Source organism: Limanda limanda, chromosome 10, assembly GCF_963576545.1.
Source record: "Limanda limanda chromosome 10, fLimLim1.1, whole genome shotgun sequence".
Classification (NCBI taxonomy): domain Eukaryota; kingdom Metazoa; phylum Chordata; class Actinopteri; order Pleuronectiformes; family Pleuronectidae; genus Limanda; species Limanda limanda.
The window spans coordinates 28,374,581-28,395,133 of NC_083645.1; the positions used below are offsets into that span (position 1 = coordinate 28,374,581).

General features: G+C 45.7%; 1 protein-coding gene across 3 annotated transcripts; it reads right to left on the reverse strand.

The window, feature by feature from the left end:
• Positions 1-342: 342 nt before the first annotated feature.
• maml1 (mastermind-like transcriptional coactivator 1) lies at positions 343-19,892 on the reverse strand. Of its 3 annotated transcripts, none has more exons than XR_009680790.1 (6): positions 18,424-19,500; positions 8,861-10,201; positions 6,117-6,386; positions 4,939-5,068; positions 765-3,718; positions 343-732 (listed from the first exon to the last, which is right to left on the reverse strand). XR_009680790.1 is itself a non-coding variant. In XM_061079988.1 (6 exons), exons 2-6 carry the CDS (start codon positions 18,733-18,735, stop codon positions 2,676-2,678), a joined length of 3,096 nt encoding a protein of 1,031 aa, XP_060935971.1. In that variant the 5' UTR covers positions 18,736-18,742; positions 19,596-19,892; the 3' UTR covers positions 343-2,675. The 3 variants fall into 3 exon arrangements, 2 of the variants coding, with proteins under 2 accessions (XP_060935971.1, XP_060935970.1); XM_061079988.1 differs by adding an exon at positions 19,596-19,892 and having other exon boundaries at positions 343-3,718; positions 18,424-18,742; XM_061079987.1 differs by having other exon boundaries at positions 343-3,718.
• Between the last annotated feature and the right edge of the window lie 661 nt (positions 19,893-20,553).

The following is a 20,553-nucleotide window of genomic DNA, read 5'->3' on the forward strand; positions in this document are numbered from 1 at the left end:
GTCTGTGTAGATAAAAGATGTGTGTAGATAATAGATGTGTGTAGATAATAGATGTGTGTATATATACAGATGTGTCTGATTAGATAGATGTCTGTGTAGATAATAGATGTGTGTAGATAATAGATGTGTGTAGATAATAGATGTGTGTATATATACAGATGTGTCTGATTAGAAAGATATTTGTGTGTATATAATAGATCTCTGTGTAGATAACAGATGTGTGCATATAAAGAGATGTGTGATTTGATAACATAAATACATATATAGATATTTCCTGCTCCTCTGGTTTTGGATCATTTGAACTTTCCCTCCAGTCGTAAAAACGCAGACACAAGACAGACGTGTTTCTAAAGAACTATATTTACATAATACTCTTGTTTTACAGAGAACCATATCAAAAGTATAAAATACTTACAAAAAATCCGCAGCAATATATAAAAATAACATCTATCTTCTCCAGATCATTAGGAAAGGCTTACATACAAAAAATATATTTATAGACATTTACACAACAGTTAAACCCAGAAACCCCGGGAGGCCGAGCCGGGCTGGAAGCTGAAGAACCGGCGGCAGAGACGTGAAACCAGCCCAAAGCTTTTGTTGAGCAAATGTAACGTTACAAATAAAATACACAACATGTCTGCAAAAACAAGATGCATACGTTTCGTTGAAAAGTCAAACAGTACAGTAGATAGAACGACCTGCTCGCCAGTCCGCCTTAAACCAGTCCACCTTAAACAGAGACCACCTGCTCACCAGTCCACCTTAAACAGAGACCACCTGCTCACCAGTCCGCCTTAAACCAGTCCACCTTAAACAGAGACCACCTGCTCACCAGTCCGCCTTAAACCAGTCCACCTTAAACAGAGACCACCTGCTCACCAGTCCACCTTAAACAGAGACCACCTGCTCACCAGTCCACCTTAAAAAGAGAGTTCCATGTTTGACAAGATGATAAATGAGCTGCAGGACAGAAACAACTTGTGAGCTCAGACGCTGCGTTCAGGTTCCAACCGTGAGAAACGGTTTCACGTCAACAACTCATGAACAGTTCTGAGAATATTTTGTAAAAAATACTTTGAGGAATCTTAGTTTAGCTTCTCAGAATTGAAACTAAAAAATCAAATTTAAATGTAATTGTCAAATATCACTGTCAATTTAACATCAAGAACATGAACCTGTGTTTATGTGTTTGGGAAGAGGAGCAGGTTTCCTCCTCAGAGTCCGTAGATTTTATTTTCAGTCATCACAGACTCGAGCAGCAGGAAACAAACAAGTTAATGTAGTTTACGATGTTTGTTTTATGGATATTTTTAATGAATGTGACAACAGAAGCTTTAGATTCATATTTAAAGGAGCATGTCATGGTTTTACCTGCTTTACTGTTACTAAATATTATCTATTGACTAATAGTCAACTTTTTGTATTGTTGGAAATTTAACTATCTGCAGCAGATATTTGCTGAGTGTGAAAAGGTTGTAACTTGTTTACAGATTGTTGAAGCATCAAGTCAACGATAATTTTAAGACTGAAATAATAAAAAGTAAACCAAAGAAATATAAGAGGAAAAAGAAAATGTCTCGTCTCTTGTTTGTTTTTGGAACAAACTCAGATCTGAGAATTTTGACTTCAGGATGTGAAAGAGTGAATATAAAACATTTAATGATGGAATGATTCTTTAAAATGAAGCAAGGTGATCTTCACCTCATAAAAGAATAAAGCGACTCAGAGCTGGTGGTCTGTAGGTGGCGCTGTGGGGGGGGGGGGGTGGTTTAGCGTGAGGTCGTTAGTTCAGTCGTCATTAACTCAGTTCAGTCTGTGTAACGTTAACACATTTATCTCCACACACCTGACTTCAGTCACAGGTCAACACAAAGGAAAGATGGAACCAGGCCACGCCCACGTTCCAGAACGTTCCAGGGATTCTTAAATCAAGGTTACTGATGATTTCTCTCGAAGTTTGTGTCACATGTTGAAAAACATGAATTGATTTAAGGTGAAATTGTCTCTAAAAGAAATTAATTGTGATGAAAAACTTTTATATCAAAACCTAATCTTCTTCCTTTAGATGCTTTTATTTGTTGGAAAACTAAATTTTGTAACTTTTCTATATCACATCACGTGATAAACTCACAAAGTCACGAGACAGAATTCATCCGAGATGAATCGAGTTTCTTCAGTTTCCTGTGATGATCGGCAGCTTCTTTAACCCAGAATCAGATCAAACATTCACAGAATGAGTCAGCACATGTGTTAACGGGAGTTTCCTGTTAACTCGTCACGTGTCTGAATGGAACCTGGTTTCAGTCCTGATGGCGTCACAGTCGCTTTCTGTTCTGAACTGGTTTGGATGTTTTGCTGGTTTGTTTTAAACGAGCTGAACGCCGCTCGACTCTCCCGACGGAGAGAAAACGTCTCGTCAACAGGTCAGAGTTGAAAAAACAAATTTACCAACGACAGCCAGTGTGGCGTCCACAGCTCAACCACAGGAAACTGATGAACGCCATCGGCTGACCGCTGGTTGCTTCTCATTGGCCGGGGGGGGCTAATGCTAACTCACAGACTTGGTCTGAATCTTTTTCTCCAGATCTGAACGATCTGACGGAAGCGGCGGCTCGTCGTCCAGGTTTCAACGTGCAGCCTCGGCTCAGCAGGGTCCAGGTGCGGGTGCGGGACTAATGGTGGCTGGCGAGCAGTTCATCCAGGTCGGCCATCCACTCCTGAGGGTTCTGACCCTTCAGCAGCGAGTCCACCAGGTCGCTCTCTGCAGCGAAGCTCCCCGACGCCATGTTGTATCCGAAGGACACCTGCTGCTGCTGCTGATTGGCCGTCCTGCTCACCTGGAAGCCTTGGTTACACTGCAGCGCCTGGCGAGCGTTGACCTGCGGCTGTCCGAACGCCACCAGGTCCGGGAGGACGGCCTGGTTCTGATTGGCCTGCTGTTGTTGAGTCTGCTGCTGATTGGCCATGGGCTGGCCCAGGCTCTGAGGGTTAGGTGGCGCCCTCTGTTGGGCTGCAGCCATACTTGCCTGCATCATCTGCTGCCCGGGGTTCAGCCCCCCCATTGGGCGACCTGCAGGGTTAGCACCAAAGGGCGGGGCTCCCGGTGGCATCTTGGGAATGCGCGGCTGCTGCTGCTGCATGTGGAAGGCGTTGGGCGTGTTGCTGAAGGCGTTGGGGGGCAGGCCCGGGTTCCCGGAGGGCGGCTGGTTAGCGAGCTGCTGCTGCCAGGCGGCGCTCTGGGCGCTCTGCATGGTCCCTGGCATGGAGCTGGGCAGCGTGGCTCCTATGCTGCTCTGCATGGAGCCCGGCATGCGGGCGGCGGCGGCGAGCTGCTGCTGCTTCAGCATGGCGGCGTTGGGCTGCGTCTTCAGGTGCTGCTGTTGGGCCAGGAGGCTCTGCCTGTAGGAGGCGCTCATGGGCCCCAGCGCCTGGCGCTGCAGGGCGGCCTGCTGCGGCGTGTGGCCCGGGTGGGTGGGGTGAAGGTTCATGTTGTTGTAGAGGACCTGCTGGACGTCCACGCCAGCCCCGCCCCCTCCGCAGGACGACAGATTCATGTCAGACTGGCTCGCCGCAGAGGGCGGAGCTACACCGCCTGCCGGCCCACCGCCCTGACCCATATTCATTCCCATCATGCCTTGGTTCTGTGGGAACATACGCTGGGAGCCAGGGGCGGGGCCTCCCATGGAGCCGACGCTGCCCATTGGCTGAGACGAAGCTGTGAAGACACAAACCGTCAGTTCAGAAACAACTTCCTGTTAATGTGCGCAGTGATGTCATCACTTCCTGAGACACAAACTGAGTCTTTTGAAAAACTTTTACTTAATTTATTTCTCTTTCTTCTTTTAGCAGATTTTAAATATCTTCATCAGGTCTTTGTTTCATGTCGTTTTACATTGTGATAAAACATATAAAAATGTATTATTATTGTATGTTTGTCTCATAACGTGAAGTCTTGTGTGTTTTTTATTTTGTAATTTATTCAACTGATCTTAAAAACAACATGAAAACAGAAGCACATTTATGTAGAATTAGAAAACTTCACTTGAGTGGTTTTTAAAAATAAAAAATAAAATATTTGTGTGAGTATTTTTTGGACTTCCTGTTCAGTGGCTGGTAAACACTGTATTATTATGATCCTCTGTCAGTCGGAGGCGACGGCTGCAGCTGTGAACGTGTCATCGACCACGAGCAGCAGCTCAGACTCGGATCAGTTACATCAGATCATATTTTACATTCAAATCAGCGGCGAGTTTTATTTACAAACTCGCACAAAGAAACTTGTGTCCGACAGGAAGCGTCTGTTTCACTTCCTGTTTCACTTCCTGTTTCACTTCCTGTTTCACTTCCTGGTTCAACTTCAGCACACGAGTCTCATCTTTGTTCATTGTGAATTCACCTGAGGCCGGAGGAGGAGAACAGAACCAGTTTGTTCTGGAAAACTAGTTTTATAATATTTAAAATATATGAGAAAATGTCACACATGTCACAAACGACTCCACTGTTTAAAGTTGTAGTTAATATTTTTCAAAGAATGATTTGGGTATTTTGTTAAAGCAAATAAAACACACATCATTAAATGTCTGATCATTATCTAAAACACATTTAGTACCTTTCAGACAATACTAGAATAAATTTAAATTTAAATAACTAGTCATCCGTGATCTGAATATTTGGTATCCACTTTATTAGGTACACCTCGATAACAGTCCTGTGACGACTCCTGCTTTATTATATGAAAGTGCTTCTCTTTTACATGATGATCCTCAGGTGGTTAATGTTATGACAACAGAATCTTAACCTATGATCTCGGTGATTAACACATTTGAGATTGTGACTAACCCTGATGAGGTTTGTAGGTGGAAGTCAGGTGTGTTGTTTATGTGTTAAAGTTTGTTTGTGTGCGTGTTGATACGTGATGAGTGACTGTGGTCGTACCTGTAAACTGGTTGACTGACTGCTGTGGGAACGGGTTCTGATTGGCTGGTGGACCCGGCTGGTCCTGGTACTGCGGTGGCGGTCGGGTCAGGCGCCTCTGAAGCTGCTGGTCCTGCTGCCGCTGCTTCTCCTGCACAGACCAGGGTCACACACTTATTACACCTTTACTCTGAATTGTTTCCAGAACATTTTAAGGTGCTCAGATCTTGATGAGGAAAACCTGAGTTAACTTAACGAGTTGATGTGTGATCATGTGACCACTGAGTAGGGTTGCAAAGGGGCGGAAAGTTTCCGGAAACTTTCCAAGGGAAGTTTAGCTCGGGAATTTGGAAAAAAATAAATAAATACGCAAATTAAACGCTGAGCAATAAAAACATCATTCAAAACTCTATTTTAAAGATGTATGGAACGTTGAGTTTCAACCCTCCACTGGTCATTCTTCCATCACATGCACAGATAACTCCCAGCATCCTTCACTCTACAGCAGGGCTACTGAGGCCTGCTGTAGAGTGAAGGACTAGTCAGGTAAGTTTCCATGATATTACTGGGAAAATATATTAGCATGCTGATTGAGGATTGTTCATCTGTTCATCTAGACTATTTCCATTCATTTATCCATCAATTGTAAAATATGTTTACAGACGATTCCAATTGTTTGGCTAACTATTTATATCTCTGGCATTGCATTAGTGTTTTTTTACAAACTTTTTTCTCATCTTATTCTACAGAACAATGCCACGTGCACTCTCTCATGTGTGGAGACATTTCACCTCATCCAATGTAGAAGGAAAGGCTGTGTACATTAACAAATACTGTGCAAAGACCTATGTTAAGAATGACACAACGATGCAGAAGCATATAGTCAAGTGACCAAAGTTTCCTCAGGGCTCAAATCAGACTATGACACAACAAAATGTTTATATTTCTGTCTGTATATGACAAGGTAAATACAGTTAGTATAAATTACCCACAACATTTCCAGTTTATTCCCATGGAAAGTTTCCAACTTTGAATATTCACGGAATTTTGCAACCCTACCACTGAGCCTGACGGATCCAGGTTCAGCTGGAGAAACTGATCCTGGACATGTTGAATAGCTTGTAGTTCAGAGCCCAGGACTCAGGGGAGGCTGTGATTGGCTCAGTGGACCAGAGGAGACACACACAGGTGTAACTCACCTGTTCGGCCATGAGCTGCTGTCTCTGCATGTACTGCTGCTGCTGCTGCTTCTGCTGCTGCTCCAGGATCTGCTGCTGATGCTGCTGCTGCTGCTGCTGCTTCAGCACCGCCGCCACCGCCGCCTGGTTGCTCAGGTACGCAGCGTTAGCATGGTTACCTGCCATGGCGTTCGGCCCTGGCTGGGGCGCCATGCCGTTGTTTCCTGGCGCAGGTGCCATGGTGTTGGCCGGGCCTGGGCCGTGAGGAGGAGCAGGGTAGTTGTTCTGGTCCTGAGAGAGATGAAGATCTTATGAGTAAAGATACTGACCAGAGACCAGGTTCCACCACATCATCACATTGAGTCTAACATGGATTAATAACAGATTTAATTTAATGTTTTAAAATCACATGTTTATGATCTGTTCACAGATTCAGGTCAGGCTCATTTCTACGTCTGTTTGCTGCAGAGGACTAATTTACTTCACTTTTCATGAATACAAATTTGTAACTTTTTATTTGAAGGTTTATTAAAAACCTTTTTTGAAACTCTAGTATTTAAAAACGTTTGAGGGAAAGCTATTGAAAATCAGCATCTTGATGTTCTGTAAACATTTTGCTGAAACTGTTAATTTGACACTGAATGTCTTAAGTCAGGGGTTTTCAACAGGGGGTCCGCGGCCCCCTGGTGGTCCGCGACGGCATAGCAGGGGTCTGCAAAATTCGCTTTTCAACACATTTCCAGATTACTCTTGAATATAGTGAAAAATATCTAAAATAAGAAAAATATGTCTAAAATGATATAAAGGTGCTGGTGATCATGAGGTTTAACTTAAGTAGGCCTCAATTGTTTGTGTGATATTGTATGATTATCATTTGTGAAATATTCTGCATTACTTTGTCATCTTCCCTCTTCAGTTGTAGCCCCAGTTTATGTTGATTGTTATTAATCACCGTTACTTTAACGTTCTCTCAACATGTCAGCTACATGTCTGTACATTTAAGTCATGAATGTTAAATATTGATGTTCATATGGTTCTGAGATGCAGTACAACTACAAACTGCATTTTAATTTTGTTTTCAATTCTTAAGCACTGGAAATCAACCGTTTTTATTGTTTTTTTACACAGATTTTTCTAGATTTGTTTGAGGTTTTTAAATAAAACCAACATGGAAAACCAAATGTTAAGACTTCCTTAGGCACGCGCGTGTGTAGGCACATCAGTGGGCCGCGGATTAATATCTAGTCAGAATGGTCCCTGGGACAAACCAGTTGAAAACCCCTGTCTTAAGTCATTGTGGCGCCCCCTAGTGAATAGAGTTTGGTGTTACAGTCACAAAAGGAAAGAACTAACAAACTGTAAAGAAATGTCAGAAAGTGAAAATGTTCAGTTGGTTCTGCTGGTGGATCGAGAGCGAGACGGATTCAGAAGCTCTAACTAGTCTGAACTCAGCAGATCGTGGGTTGTTGTAGAAGAAGAGTTGTGATAATGGAGAGAGAGAGAGAGAGAGAGAGAGAGAGAGAGAGAAGTGCAGCAGGAACAGAGCGTCCTGTCTGCTGAGAGGAAACACACAAGCAGGAGCAGCTATATTTAAATACAGAGAGAGAGGGAGAGAATATGAAAGGCTGCTTTGTCAACGCCTCCATTCACCCCCCCGTGTGAGCCTCAGCAACCAGCTGCTTGACCAAAGAGCGAGAGAGAGAGAGAGAGAGAGAGAGAGAGAGACACACACACACACAGAGGATGTGTAGTGTGGGGCCCCGGCCGGTCTGAACAAAAGGCCTCCAGCCTCACGACTACGTTTCCAGTTTTAAATCTTCAGCTCAGCGACAGATCGTCTGGCGTCGAGTTCTGAAGCCGCTAACAGCTCGGAGACGCTGCTGCTCTGGTGTTAGAGTTCTGATCTGGACGGGAAACGGTGAAGTTTGGAAACAACGCTCAGAATCACTTGCTGATCGGGTCACTTAGGTCATAGAGTAGCCTTCACTGATTGTTCCTCATCAACCAGCCTCAGCTTCAGGAGAAGAACAACATAGAGAATCAATGACAAGTGTTCTCTTTGCTTCAGATGAAGTGTTGCATGTGGAGGAGACAGGATGTGATTCACTCTGTCTTCATGTCCAGTGTCCACGAGTGGTCACATGATACGAGTCCACAGGTTCATGAGGAGGGACAGATAAAAACTGCTCTGGACTAGTTCTGTCGCTTTTCATTCTAAATTCAATTGTTCATCCCTCTGATGTTGTTTGTCTTTTCCATGTGCACGTTATAAATTATTGATTTACCCGTCACACCAGATCCTTTTCATTTGATCTTGGGATGCAAATAGAAGCGAGAGGTGTTTAAAAACTCAAACATGGTTCTTCCACACTCCGACTTTAAAACACATTAACACACTTGAACCTTCAGAGCAGAACATGATCCCACAGGAAGTGTTAGTAGCTTGAGTCGGTTTAGGAATCAGCCGCCATGAGCTGCAGAGCGTACTGAGAGGATAAACAATAGAGTCTGGACGCGCCCTGCTGGACAAACTAACCATAACCCCTAACTATGATATATGATAATACAGAAACATACATAATTTGGTCAGGATCTAAAATAATGTGCAGGAATCAGTAAAAAGTGGGAGAGACACTTTTGAAACTCAAATATGAGAAAACCTGCTTCGCTGTGTTCAGACGGATCAGTGTGTGTGTGTGTGTGTGTGTGTGTGTGTGTGTGTGTGTGTGTGTGTGTGTGTGTGTGTGTGTGTGTGTGTGTCTCACCTGTGCGTGTGGGATATGTTGGCGGAAGGTCATGCTGTTCTTCTGTTTGATCTGCTGTTGTTGTCGGAGCAGCGTCAGCAGAGCCGCTTTGTTCTGACTCTGAGTGTTGGGCAGTCGGGGGGGCCCGGGCCCGGCCTCAAAGTGGGACAGGGGTTTGGTGTTGTTGTAGTTCAGCATGGCGGCCTGGGCCTGAGGTCCCGGGGCCTGGGGGTGACCCAGCATGTTGGGGTGCCCGCCGTGGCCCGGCATGTAGCCCCCCGGCCCGGCCTTGGGGGGGGGGCCCTTGTTGGGCTGCCCGGGCATCAGCAGCTGCTTCTGGGCGTTGGGGTTAAAGTCCTGCGGGTACAAGGAGGGACTCGCGGGCTTGTCCATAACAAACGCTCCCCCTAGTGGGCTCTGAGAGGTGTTGGCCATCTGGGGCCAGGGTGGGGGGTGGGCACGCGGCCCCTGGGTGTGGAACTTGGGCCCCCCCGGCTGTGGTTGCTTGTGCTGCATCTGGCCGTGGAGGTGCTGCGCCCGCTGCTGCTGGGCGGCGAGCTGCTGCAGCTGCTGGGCCGGGGACAGGTCTTTAGGCACCTGGGGCCCCGGGGGGAGGAGGTGGGTGGGGGGGGGCTGAAGCTGCCTGGGGTTGGGAGCCGGCTGGGAAGGGGTCAGAGCCGGAGAAGAGGCCGAGGCGATGGGGGAGCTGGTGGCGTGAGGGGCCGGCCCGGAGGAGCCGGACCTGACGTGGGGGGAGCCGGTGCGAGAGTCCTGCTCGAACACCGCCGAGGCCGGAGAGAACTCCGTCTTCACACTCACCAGGTCCGGAGGAAGTAGTCCCTGGGACGGCTGGCCCCCCCCACCGCCTCCTGCTCCGCCCCCCACCGACCCACCCCCACCCGGAGTGGGCGCCAGCTCCAGCGGGTCCTTGCGGTCCTCAAAGCCGTCGTTGAGGATGTCTTGAATGTCCTCGTAGGCCACGGCACAGTTCAGCTCCTCCATCAGCTCCGTCCACTCCTGCTCGTTGAGGTTGAGGTCCGGGAACAGGCTGTTGCTGCCTCCACCTGACGGAGGCATGATGGGCAGCATGTCATCGGGCTCCTGCTTCATCTCCTTCCTCAGGAAGTCCAAACCTGGCTCGCCAGCGCCGTCTGTGGCCTCCCCCCCGGCAGGCCCGTGGTTCCCGTTGGAGGTCAGCGAGTCACTGACCCCCAGCTTGGAGTCCAGCGGCGAGCCGTTAGTTGTGCCGTTGTCCAGACACGCCTTCTTGTTGGGGGGGAACCCGTCACTGAAGCCGTTGACTTGGTCTCTGCCCAACGGAGAACCAGCGCTCTCCAGCTTCCTCTTCACCGTCTCCTGCAGCTGGAGGAACACACACAACCAGGGAACTTTCATTAATATCACATCATCATAATCAAACACACAAGTTCAACAACAAACTGAATCACTCAAAGTTTCAGGACAAGATAATGTCTAAAAACATGAATTATAAAACCATGGCTTCTACAAATATGCTAATCAGTTCATTAATTGTGTTGATTCAGTCGCTAAAAATGTCTTTGTCCTCCAGCAGAGATTTTCTTATGTATAAACACTTTAAACATGATGTAACAAACTGGTTCTTCTCATGTAGTGAGTCCTGTTGTGTTGTTGTGTTGTTGTGTTGTTGTGTTGTTGTGTTGTTGTGTTGATGTGTTGATGTGTTCAGTTCCATCAGCATGTGTGTGTCCTGGGAGAGGATCCTCACATGTCACTGATCACTAAGTTTCTATTTGACTCTTGTTGAGTGAAGAACAGGAAGTTGATCCTTGTTAACATCTGTGAGACAAACTGGGATTATTGAATATGGGACAAATAAAATGTGATTGATTGAAGTTTTTCAGTGAAATCAAACCAAACATTTGAGTTTAAATGCTTTTTCTTCTTATTAAAGAACGTATTAAATCCAGTTGTAGTTAAGCATCTTGATTTAGACTTGTATTATGCAATGAGGTTATTTGGGTAACTGACCAATCAGCTGCTAAATTATGACAAATCTTCTATTTTAGTGCCTGCAGAGGGGGTTTATGAGCAGCAGGGGGCGCTGCAGCTGAATGGACAGAGTTATGGAGTGGCAGTTGTTGGGATAAAAAGCTGCAGCCGTTAATAGAATCAGCTGCAGGCCGGCTTACATAAGGCAGATAACAAAGAGCTTCCTCAGAGCAGTCAGCAGATCAGATCTGCCCACTCTGTAGGCAGCGCCACATCTGATGAAGCAGCTTCCTGCGCCGCACGCCGCACGCCGCATCAGCTGATCGTCACACGGTCACTGAGTCAACACCAGACACTCAACACCTGAAAGCTCCACTAACAAGCAACAGGTAATTACAGGCAAAACCAGGCGTGATTATAGAAACACTCAAGTGACGCATCTAATCCCCCAAAAAGCTTGGATTTAGTCATAATAAGGTTTATGCTTATGTTTTTAGAAGCAGTTTTATCAAATAAAAAACTACAACCAGCAGAGTAAATAAAGATAGTGTGATCTCTGGTTTCACTTCAATGAGTCAAACTACGTTGTTCTTGAGGAAACCATGTATTTGGAAACCTCACCCCCTCAAAATAGATTATCATTTCCAAACTTAAAAATACTGTTGCAAGTTTTTTTTCCTTCTAAAAATACACTGGAACAAATTTTTAAAAATAATCTTATCAAACGAGAGCACTCTCTCCCTCATTTCCCCCAAAAGCTCAATTCCCTGAACTAACAGACTCTTCAGTGTTTTAGCGATGAAACAATTATATTCACTCGAGAAAATTCATCTGCAGCGACTATGAAAATCCAAGTGTGTATTTCCGCAGCGTTTATTTCCGCAACATGAACATAAACCGATGTTCAAGAGAAATATAATTCCTCATCTTTGTGCTGGTGGTGTGGATTTACCACTGACGGTGATTTAACAGTTACTTTATAAATGAAAACCGAAGAAAGGAGATTTTACTGAAGTTGCTGCTTGTGAAAAAACCTGAAGAAACAAAACAAAAAGTTGTAAAATCCAAGTGAGAAACTAGCGTCCTGCTGCTGTGGAATATTTAATAAGAACAACGTCTGCTCCTCAGAGAAAAGCCTCAGAGATACAACGTTAGAGAAAGTTCCAGAGTGGCGTCACAGAGCGGACACAGGTGGTGATGTCGTCCCACAAATATGCAGAGAATTTCCTGATTAGCCCAACTGGAGCCAAAATGGCAGCATCAACACATTTGGCCCGACGGGTCTGTCAGTAGCTCGGACTCTCCGTCGTTCTCACACTTTGTGTCTTCACAGCAGAGTTAAACTCTGGATCAGCAGCGTGTGGGAGAGTTTCACTCAGAGTGTGACGTCAGGTCGGTGTTCTCAGAGGAAGAATCCTTTCTCTCAGTTTCTGCTGGTGACCGTCAGAGGATCCTTCGTTTCTAAAATCTATTTTACATCACGGTTGTAAACCCTGAACCTTTAGGGTTAAAGAAAATGAATCTATTTATTGTGGATGAAGCATGTGACTCATTTCATGCTCCTGTTTAATATGATCTTTAGATTTCAGTCTCGGAGGTTTGGTGTTTGTTGACTGTCGTGGTCGTTCAGGCGAGTCGGAGCCGTTTCTCCTGAGCTGAGAGTGAAGTGAACTCTGCTCCAGCTCCGAGTGAAACAGCTCATCAGCTCAGAGCTGCAGAGACACAACACGTTGTTGTTCCAGCAGCTGGAGCCACGGAGTGACCACGATGTGCAGCACTGGCTGAGCAACAACTGAGCTTTGTGTTCAAAAACTATCCAGAGTCATAACTGTCATAACTGTCAGGGAGCTGAGGGGACCGAGTGCAAATCTGAAGGGATTCATCCCTCAATCCACTAGTGGAACCAAAGGAAATTAATCAGAAATAAGTTTCATTTAATATTAGATTTAGTACATTTTGCTCTTATTTCTATACTTATATAGAAGAGACAGAGAGAGAGAGGGAAACAGACAGACAGAGAGGAGAGACGCAGAGAGAAAGAGGGAGACGGAGACAGAGAGAGAGGGACGGAGAGAGAGGGACAGACAGAGCGAGGGGGAGAGAGAGAGAGAGAGAGAGAGAGGGACAGACAGAGCGAGAGAGAGAGAGACAGAGAGAGGGAGACAGACAGAGCTAGAGGGACGGAGAGAGAGGGACAGACAGAGCGAGGGAGAGAGAGAGAGAGAGAGAGAGAGAGAGAGAGAGAGAGAGAGAGAGAGAGAGAGGGACAGACAGAGTGAGAGAGAGGGAGACAGACAGACAGAGAGGAGAGACGCAGAGAGAAAGAGGGAGACGGAGACAGAGAGAGAGGGACGGAGAGAGAGGGACAGACAGAGCGAGGGGGAGAGAGAGAGAGAGAGAGAGAGAGGGACAGACAGAGCGAGAGAGAGAGAGACAGAGAGAGGGAGACAGACAGAGCTAGAGGGACGGAGAGAGAGGGACAGACAGAGCGAGGGAGAGAGAGAGAGAGAGAGAGAGAGAGGGACAGACAGAGTGAGAGAGAGGGAGACAGACAGAGCTAGAGGGAAGGAGAGAGAGGGACAGACAGAGCGAGGGAGAGAGAGAGAGAGAGAGAGAGAGAGAGGGACAGACAGAGCGAGAGAGAGAGAGACAGAGAGAGGGAGACAGACAGAGCTAGAGGGACGGAGAGAGAGGGACAGACAGAGCGAGGGAGAGAGACGGACAGAGAGGGAGAGAGACGGACAGAGAGGGAGACAGACAGAGCTAGAGAGACGGACAGAGACGGACAGAGAGAGAGAGAGGGGGCTGTGTGTTTGCCCCGGAGGAATCGTGACTCAACTCAAACCTGAAATACTGGTCTGGCCACTCCCACGGGTTGCCATGGTTACACACCTCGAGATGGGGAGGGGCAGGGGGTACAACAAAAGATCTACAGCCATCTGTTTGGGAGGGGGGGGGGGGGTCTGCCACAGCTACAAAGCCTCTGAACCAAATAACATCAGTGGGATTCTGGGTAATTGAGTCTTCAGAGATCCTCACCTGTCAGGTGAACCGATACTACTACTACTGACAGAACTACAGACAGAGCTACAGACAGAACTACTGACAGAACTACAGACAGAACTACAGACAGAACTACAGACAGAACTACAGACAGAACTACAGACAGAGCTACAGACAGAACTACTGACAGAACTACAGACAGAGCTACAGACAGAACTACAGACAGAACTACAGACAGAACTACAGACAGAACTACAGACAGAACTACAGACAGAACTACAGACAGAACTACAGACAGAACTACAGACAGAACTACAGACAGAACTACAGACAGAACTACAGACAGAACTACAGACAGGACTACAGACAGGACTACAGACAGAACTACAGACAGAACTACAGACAGGACTACAGACAGGACTACAGACAGGACTACAGACAGGACTACAGACAGAACTACAGACAGAACTACAGACAGAACTACTGACAGAACTACTGACAGAACTACAGACAGAACTACTGACAAAACTACAGACAGGACTACAGACAGGACTACAGACAGAACTACAGACAGAACTACAGACAGAACTACAGACAGAACTACAGACAGGACTACAGACAGGACTACAGACAGGACTACAGACAGGACTACAGACAGAACTAGACAGAACTACAGACAGAACTACAGACAGAACTACAGACAGAACTACAGACAGAACTACAGACAGAACTACAGACAGAACTACTAGAGATGAAAACTGCACTTTCTTGATTCTTGTTGCTCTGGGTTTGTTCCCTCGTGGTTGAGCTAAATGACAACGTACATGATCACGTGACCTCTGCAGCAGAGGTAACACGTCACTTCCTGTCTCTGTCCCCTGCTCCACCTCTCACCTGAACAATGATCTGAAGAGGAGTCTCCACCAGGCGTAACCATAGCAACGGTGAAGTTTTAAAAGTGAAATACATCAGTGTGGACAGAGCCAAATAATTAATTCTGCACAATGTTCCAGTAGTAACTTCTGTCAGAGGCTTAATTCTTCCTGTATTAGTTTATATAACAGTGCAGTTGTCTCAATAACAGACGTTTCTTCTTCTTGTTCACTGATTCAAACAAGAGACAAACATTAGAACAAAGTGAAGGTGATTCGACTAACCCTAACCCTTACTCTGCATATTTAACATTTCAGTTACTCAGTCAAATCAATGAACACGTCTGAATTTCTTCACAGTGACTCATCCTGACATTTCTGGCTCCGGCTTTGCCACAAAAATCCAAAATATCTTGTGTGTTAATGTGGGCTTATCATCGTCTGACTAAACACTTTCCTCACATCTGCCGTGTCTCTGGAATTCTTTCTGTGCATAACTGACATTTTTAAACATCTCATTTTGCAAACTTTTACAGATTCTTTCTTACTTCTTCTCTTCTTTGAGCCTCGACACACTGGAGGCAGCCACTCGACAACAGGCTGGGTCACTTTATGTAGGTTCATTTAATAAAGAAATGTACACAAGTACAATTTTAAATACTGGAATTATATTAACCACGAGATCAGCTATTAAAAAGGATGCTGTCCTGAAGTTTTTGAAATGAGATACATTGATATTGTGCATTTACAGAAATAATTTAACTTTGACTTGATAATCAGTCAAACGACAGAAAAATAACAGGAATACTGGAGTTTCTCTGCTTCCCTCTGTTGTATTGTTAATAACTGAGTATTTGGTTGTTTTGACCTTTGACCAAACTAAACAGACGCCACATTTTTAGCTCTGAAATTACAATACTCCGTCAACTACGTGGTTTCACCTGAGCTGAGATCTGTCACGTGTCATGGGATGAGCTCTGATTGGCTCTGATTAACAAACACACAGATCGTCTAACTCGTCCAGACGTCCGTCCACACGTCCCATGACAGAGGACAGACCCTTAACATGATGACTCGACGGCTGCTTTAACTCTAAACAACCAATCAGATAGGGGCTGAAATAATACAGGTGCTATTGCTATATATGAAGGTTTTGCTCGAGAAGAAAACAGCAGCACAGCTGATCTGCGATTGGATTCTGTTTTATCAGACAAAGAACGAAACTAAACTCGTGTAAATGTGACGTTCAGGTGGAATTGGAACATTCAGGCTGATTGACGTCATCTCGACTGAAGAAACTCAGTCAGGGAGAAGTGGCAGCATTTCTTTCACTTATTGAGGAGCACATTAATAGAAAGTGCATTAAGCCTTGGGACAAAACAAGTCTATATATAAATATTATATATTATCTATACAGGACTGTCGAGTTGTTACATGGTGTCATCAGGGATTGTAGGTTATCAGTATTAACCAAATATTTGTTCATATCTATGGTTTAGCAATATATAATTAAATAAAAACCCTCATAATGTGGTGAGATCTCATTTTGTCTATATCAGGTTCTAAACAGTAAAAGATCACATTTGCTTTATATTTAGATTTTAAGTCGACTGCCGGAGAATAAATCAGAAACTGCTGAAATTAATCGAATGATTGTTTCAGACATTTTTTACTAACGGTACTGTTACCTTCAGATTCATAAATTTGTAAGACCCGTCACCATTGTATTTAAAATATGTTAAGACCTAAAGATAATCGGTTTTGAGATTGTAAAATGTCTCAAGAACCTGTGGAAACTCTGGACTTAAAGCTGTATTAATCATGACCAGCCAGCCATCCATCCAAAACTCCAAGATATTAAGTATTGAGGAGACATTTCTAAGAATGATGAAGATGAACTACAGAGTCTTTGACCCTCGTTGAAGCTAAAACAATCTGAGAATAAAGTCGCAATTTGACTTGAGCAAAGTCATGAAAGTCAAAGTATTAAGTTGTAATTGTGGTGTATGTTATGTTAGAGGAGAGTCTGCTGTATTAAAACATGGAGCGTCTTATTAAGTTCTACTTTAGTTTGAGTTAATAACTAACTGAATCCTTGATGGTCTGTTTCCTCAGTATCAGGACGTTGAACAGATTGTGTAAGACAGTGAGTCTAGAGTGAAGAATCACACAGACCCGGAGGAAACTGTCTCTTTAGAAGAGGAAATGTTTGCTGGTGGTTTACTGAGATTATCTTTGATAACATCTGTTTGATGAGGTGTCACAGAGAGATTTGTTTTAACTCTATTGAGTCTTTATTCTCATAATATAACAACTGTATTGAAACACTCAGATGTTATTTGCATGGCCCATATTTACAAATCACAATTTTCTTCTTATGACTTATTGACTTTTATCTCAAAAGGTTATAATATTTTTTCTCAAAATTACCTGATGCTCATAAATGTTTGTGTATTATTTACTTTCCTGCTGAATGTTTCAGCAACTCTGCACTTGGTTAGTTAGGGTTGCCACATAAACACCATTATGATCATATAGTGATGACAACATGTGATTAGTGATCATATAGTGATGATGGCATGTGATTTGTGGTCATATAGTCATGTTAGCGTGTGATTTGTGATCATATAGTGATGTTAGCATGTGGTTTGTGATCATATAGTGATGATAGCATGTGATTTGTGGTCATATAGTGATGATAGCATGTGATTTGTGGTCATATAGTGATGATAGCATGTGATTTGTGGTCATATAGTGATGATAGCATGTGATTTGTGGTCATATAGTGATGATAGCATGTGATTTGTGGTCACACAGTGATGATAGCATGTGATTTGAGATCACACAGTGATGATCGCATGTGGTTTGTGATGTTAGTGTGTGATTTGAGATCATAGTGATGTTAGCATGTGATTTGTGTCATATAGTCATGTCAGTGTGTGATTTGTGGTCATATAGTGATGTTAGCATGTGATTTGTGGTCATATAGTCATGTTAGCGTGTGATTTGTGATCATATAGTGATGTTAGCATGTGGTTTGTGATCATATAGTGATGATAGCATGTGATTTGTGGTCATATAGTGATGATAGCATGTGATTTGTGGTCATATAGTGATGATAGCATGTGATTTGTGGTCACACAGTGATGATAGCATGTGGTTTGTGATGTTAGCATGTGATTTGAGATCATAGTGATGATAGCATGTGATTTGTGGTCATATAGTGATGTGAGCGTGTCATTAGTGATCACATAGTGATGATAACATGTGATTTGTGGTCATATAGTGATGATAGCATGTGATTTGAGATCATAGTGATGATAGCATGTGATTTGTGGTCATATAGTGATGATAGCGTGTCATTGGTGATCACACAGTAATGATTGATTGTGATTTGAGATCACATATTGATGATAGTGTGTGATTTGATATCACATAGTGATGATAACATGTGATTTGTGATGTTAGCGTGTGATTTGAGATCACATAGTGATGTTAGCATGTGATTTGAGGTCATATAGTGATGTGAGCGTGTCATTAGTGATCACACAGTGATGATTGCATGTGGTTTGTGATGTTAGCGTGTGATTTGATATCACATAGTGATGATAACATGTGATTTGATATCACACAGTGATGATTGCATGTGTGTTGTGCCTGCAGCTGTCAGTGTGAGGCTTTATTCCTCCAGGATCTGACCTCCAGCCCTAGCACCGCCTGTGTCCGCTGCTCACTCACCGCCATCAGGGTGCTGCTCCGGCTCTGCTCCGCCGCCGTCCCTCCGCTCTCCGCCGGCTCCGCGCTGCCTCCTCCCGCTGCTCCTCCTCCCCCGCCGCCTCCCGGCGCCCTGTGGCCGGCCGGCTCCCCGCTGGGCTGGGCCTGCCGGTGCTTGTTGGACCTCTTGGCCTTGGCCTGCAGGCAGCGCTGGTGCAGGGCGAAGGTCTGCTGTCGGTCCAGCTCCAGCCGCTCCAGCGTCGCGTTCTCGTAGCGGCTCTCGCAGCTGTTGTGATGCTGCCGGAAGAGCTCGATCCTCCGGCGGAGCCTCTCCATCACCGCGCTGTGTCGCGGTGTAACAAAATCCGCCATCATCAATACAGACTTGTAGTAAACTCCGGCTCAGGTTTCGTCCATAAAAAGCTGAAACTGGCTCTTTTCACCGTGGGCGTCTAACCCCCCCCTCGCCCTCTACACAGCCCCGGGTGCTGGCTCCATGGAGGCGACCTTTGTCTGGCTAATGGCTCCGGTCACAGCGGCACTCACTGCCGGGGAGGGAAACCGAGGGGTTGTGGGTGCAACACCATTCAGCCTCCTGGTTAATCTCAGTTAAAGCCAATGAAAACTACTCCTCGGTGCAGCGGCTCGTTAAAGTGTCTGTGCCCCGGGCTGCTGGAGTCCTGCTGCGGACTTTGCCCCCGAACCTGCCCCGCAGCTTCCCGTGCTCATCCCCGGGCTACGAGCTTTAAATCCCCCGCATGTGAACGCGCAGGAGCGGGGAGGCGAAGCGGCGTCGCCAGCGAGCTCCGTCCCGTCGGGCTCACTTCACCCAGCACATTCCTCCACACAAATCAAAGTTCAAGCCTCGGAAACTCCTTTAAACACCGAGCTGCCGCTTCTACCTGCCGGCCCCGGAGCTAGCGGACGTTAGCTGCTGCTCTGCCCGCAGGTAGTGCTCGCTGGACGGCTGCGCTCGGTGGAAGCATCGCTGCGACTCCACAACTTGTCTCAAACTTTACTGAACTCGAGTCTGGAGCTGGGCTGCGGTTAGCCAGCAGCAGCTAACATGCTAACACTCACTAAGTTGGCAGCGCACCCATCCCGTCCCCCGGTCCTGAGGTCTGACCCCGGCCCCCCCCCCCGAGCAGCACCTGCCTCCACACAGTGAAACGAAGTAATGTTTGAAATCCACTTACTGTGAAAGCTGCGGCTCTTCCTACAGCATCTGTCTAACAGCTGATCCTCCGTGTAGCCGCTAGCCGCTAGCTGCTAGCGCTGTGTCGGGCGACGGTAGCTCGGCTAGCATCAAGCATTTAAATGAAGCAGCATCTCTGCTCGCGTTTGTCCCGAGGTGAAGGAGCAGCCTCCCGGGGCCGAGGCGGTCCGAGGCGGGCGGCGAGGCGGCGGCTCCCCGGGCAGGAGACGCTAAACCGCGGCTAACTGTCCCTCTCGCTGCTTCTATTGTTTTCCAGCGGACCTGCAGCTCCACGCCGCCATCTTGGAAACTTTCTGTTTTTTTTCCACCAGCGACAGGAGGAATGTTCCTGAGCCCGCCCCCCCGATGACTGACAGCACGGACAGCCAATAGGGAGCGGCCGCAGCGTTGACCGACAAACGGTAGACCAATCAGGGCCGAGAAACCGCCTTGACGTCATAAAGTAGCCCCGTTTATATTTTTCCTCTAAAAATGAGAATACGGATTTAGTGTTGTACAAAGTGATGACGTCACATTAATGGTTAATTTACAATTAGAGTTAGTTTAGGTTAAAGTTAAGCTAGGGTTAAACATTTACTTGTGATAGTTAAGGTTTGGTTTGGGGCAGTCAAGTGCATTATGTCAATGAGTGTCCTCACAACTATATAGAGACAAGTGTGTGTGTTGAGTGGAATCTTTATCATTAAATTGTAGTACAGAGATATTGATTGTTATTTCGTGTTCATATTGATTGTTTATGTTGAAGATATTTCTCTGACTCAATAACGTCCAGGTTACTGGTCAGGGTGTAGAAGGCGTGTTCTATTCTCAGGTGAGCTGCAGCCAAGCCTTTGAAACACTTCACATCTTCCAGGTAACAGGAAGTTTACCAGGACTAGAGTTGCTCTGGTTCTTTTGTAGTATTTAGGCCCGAAAACCAACACCGGGAGAGAAAAGTT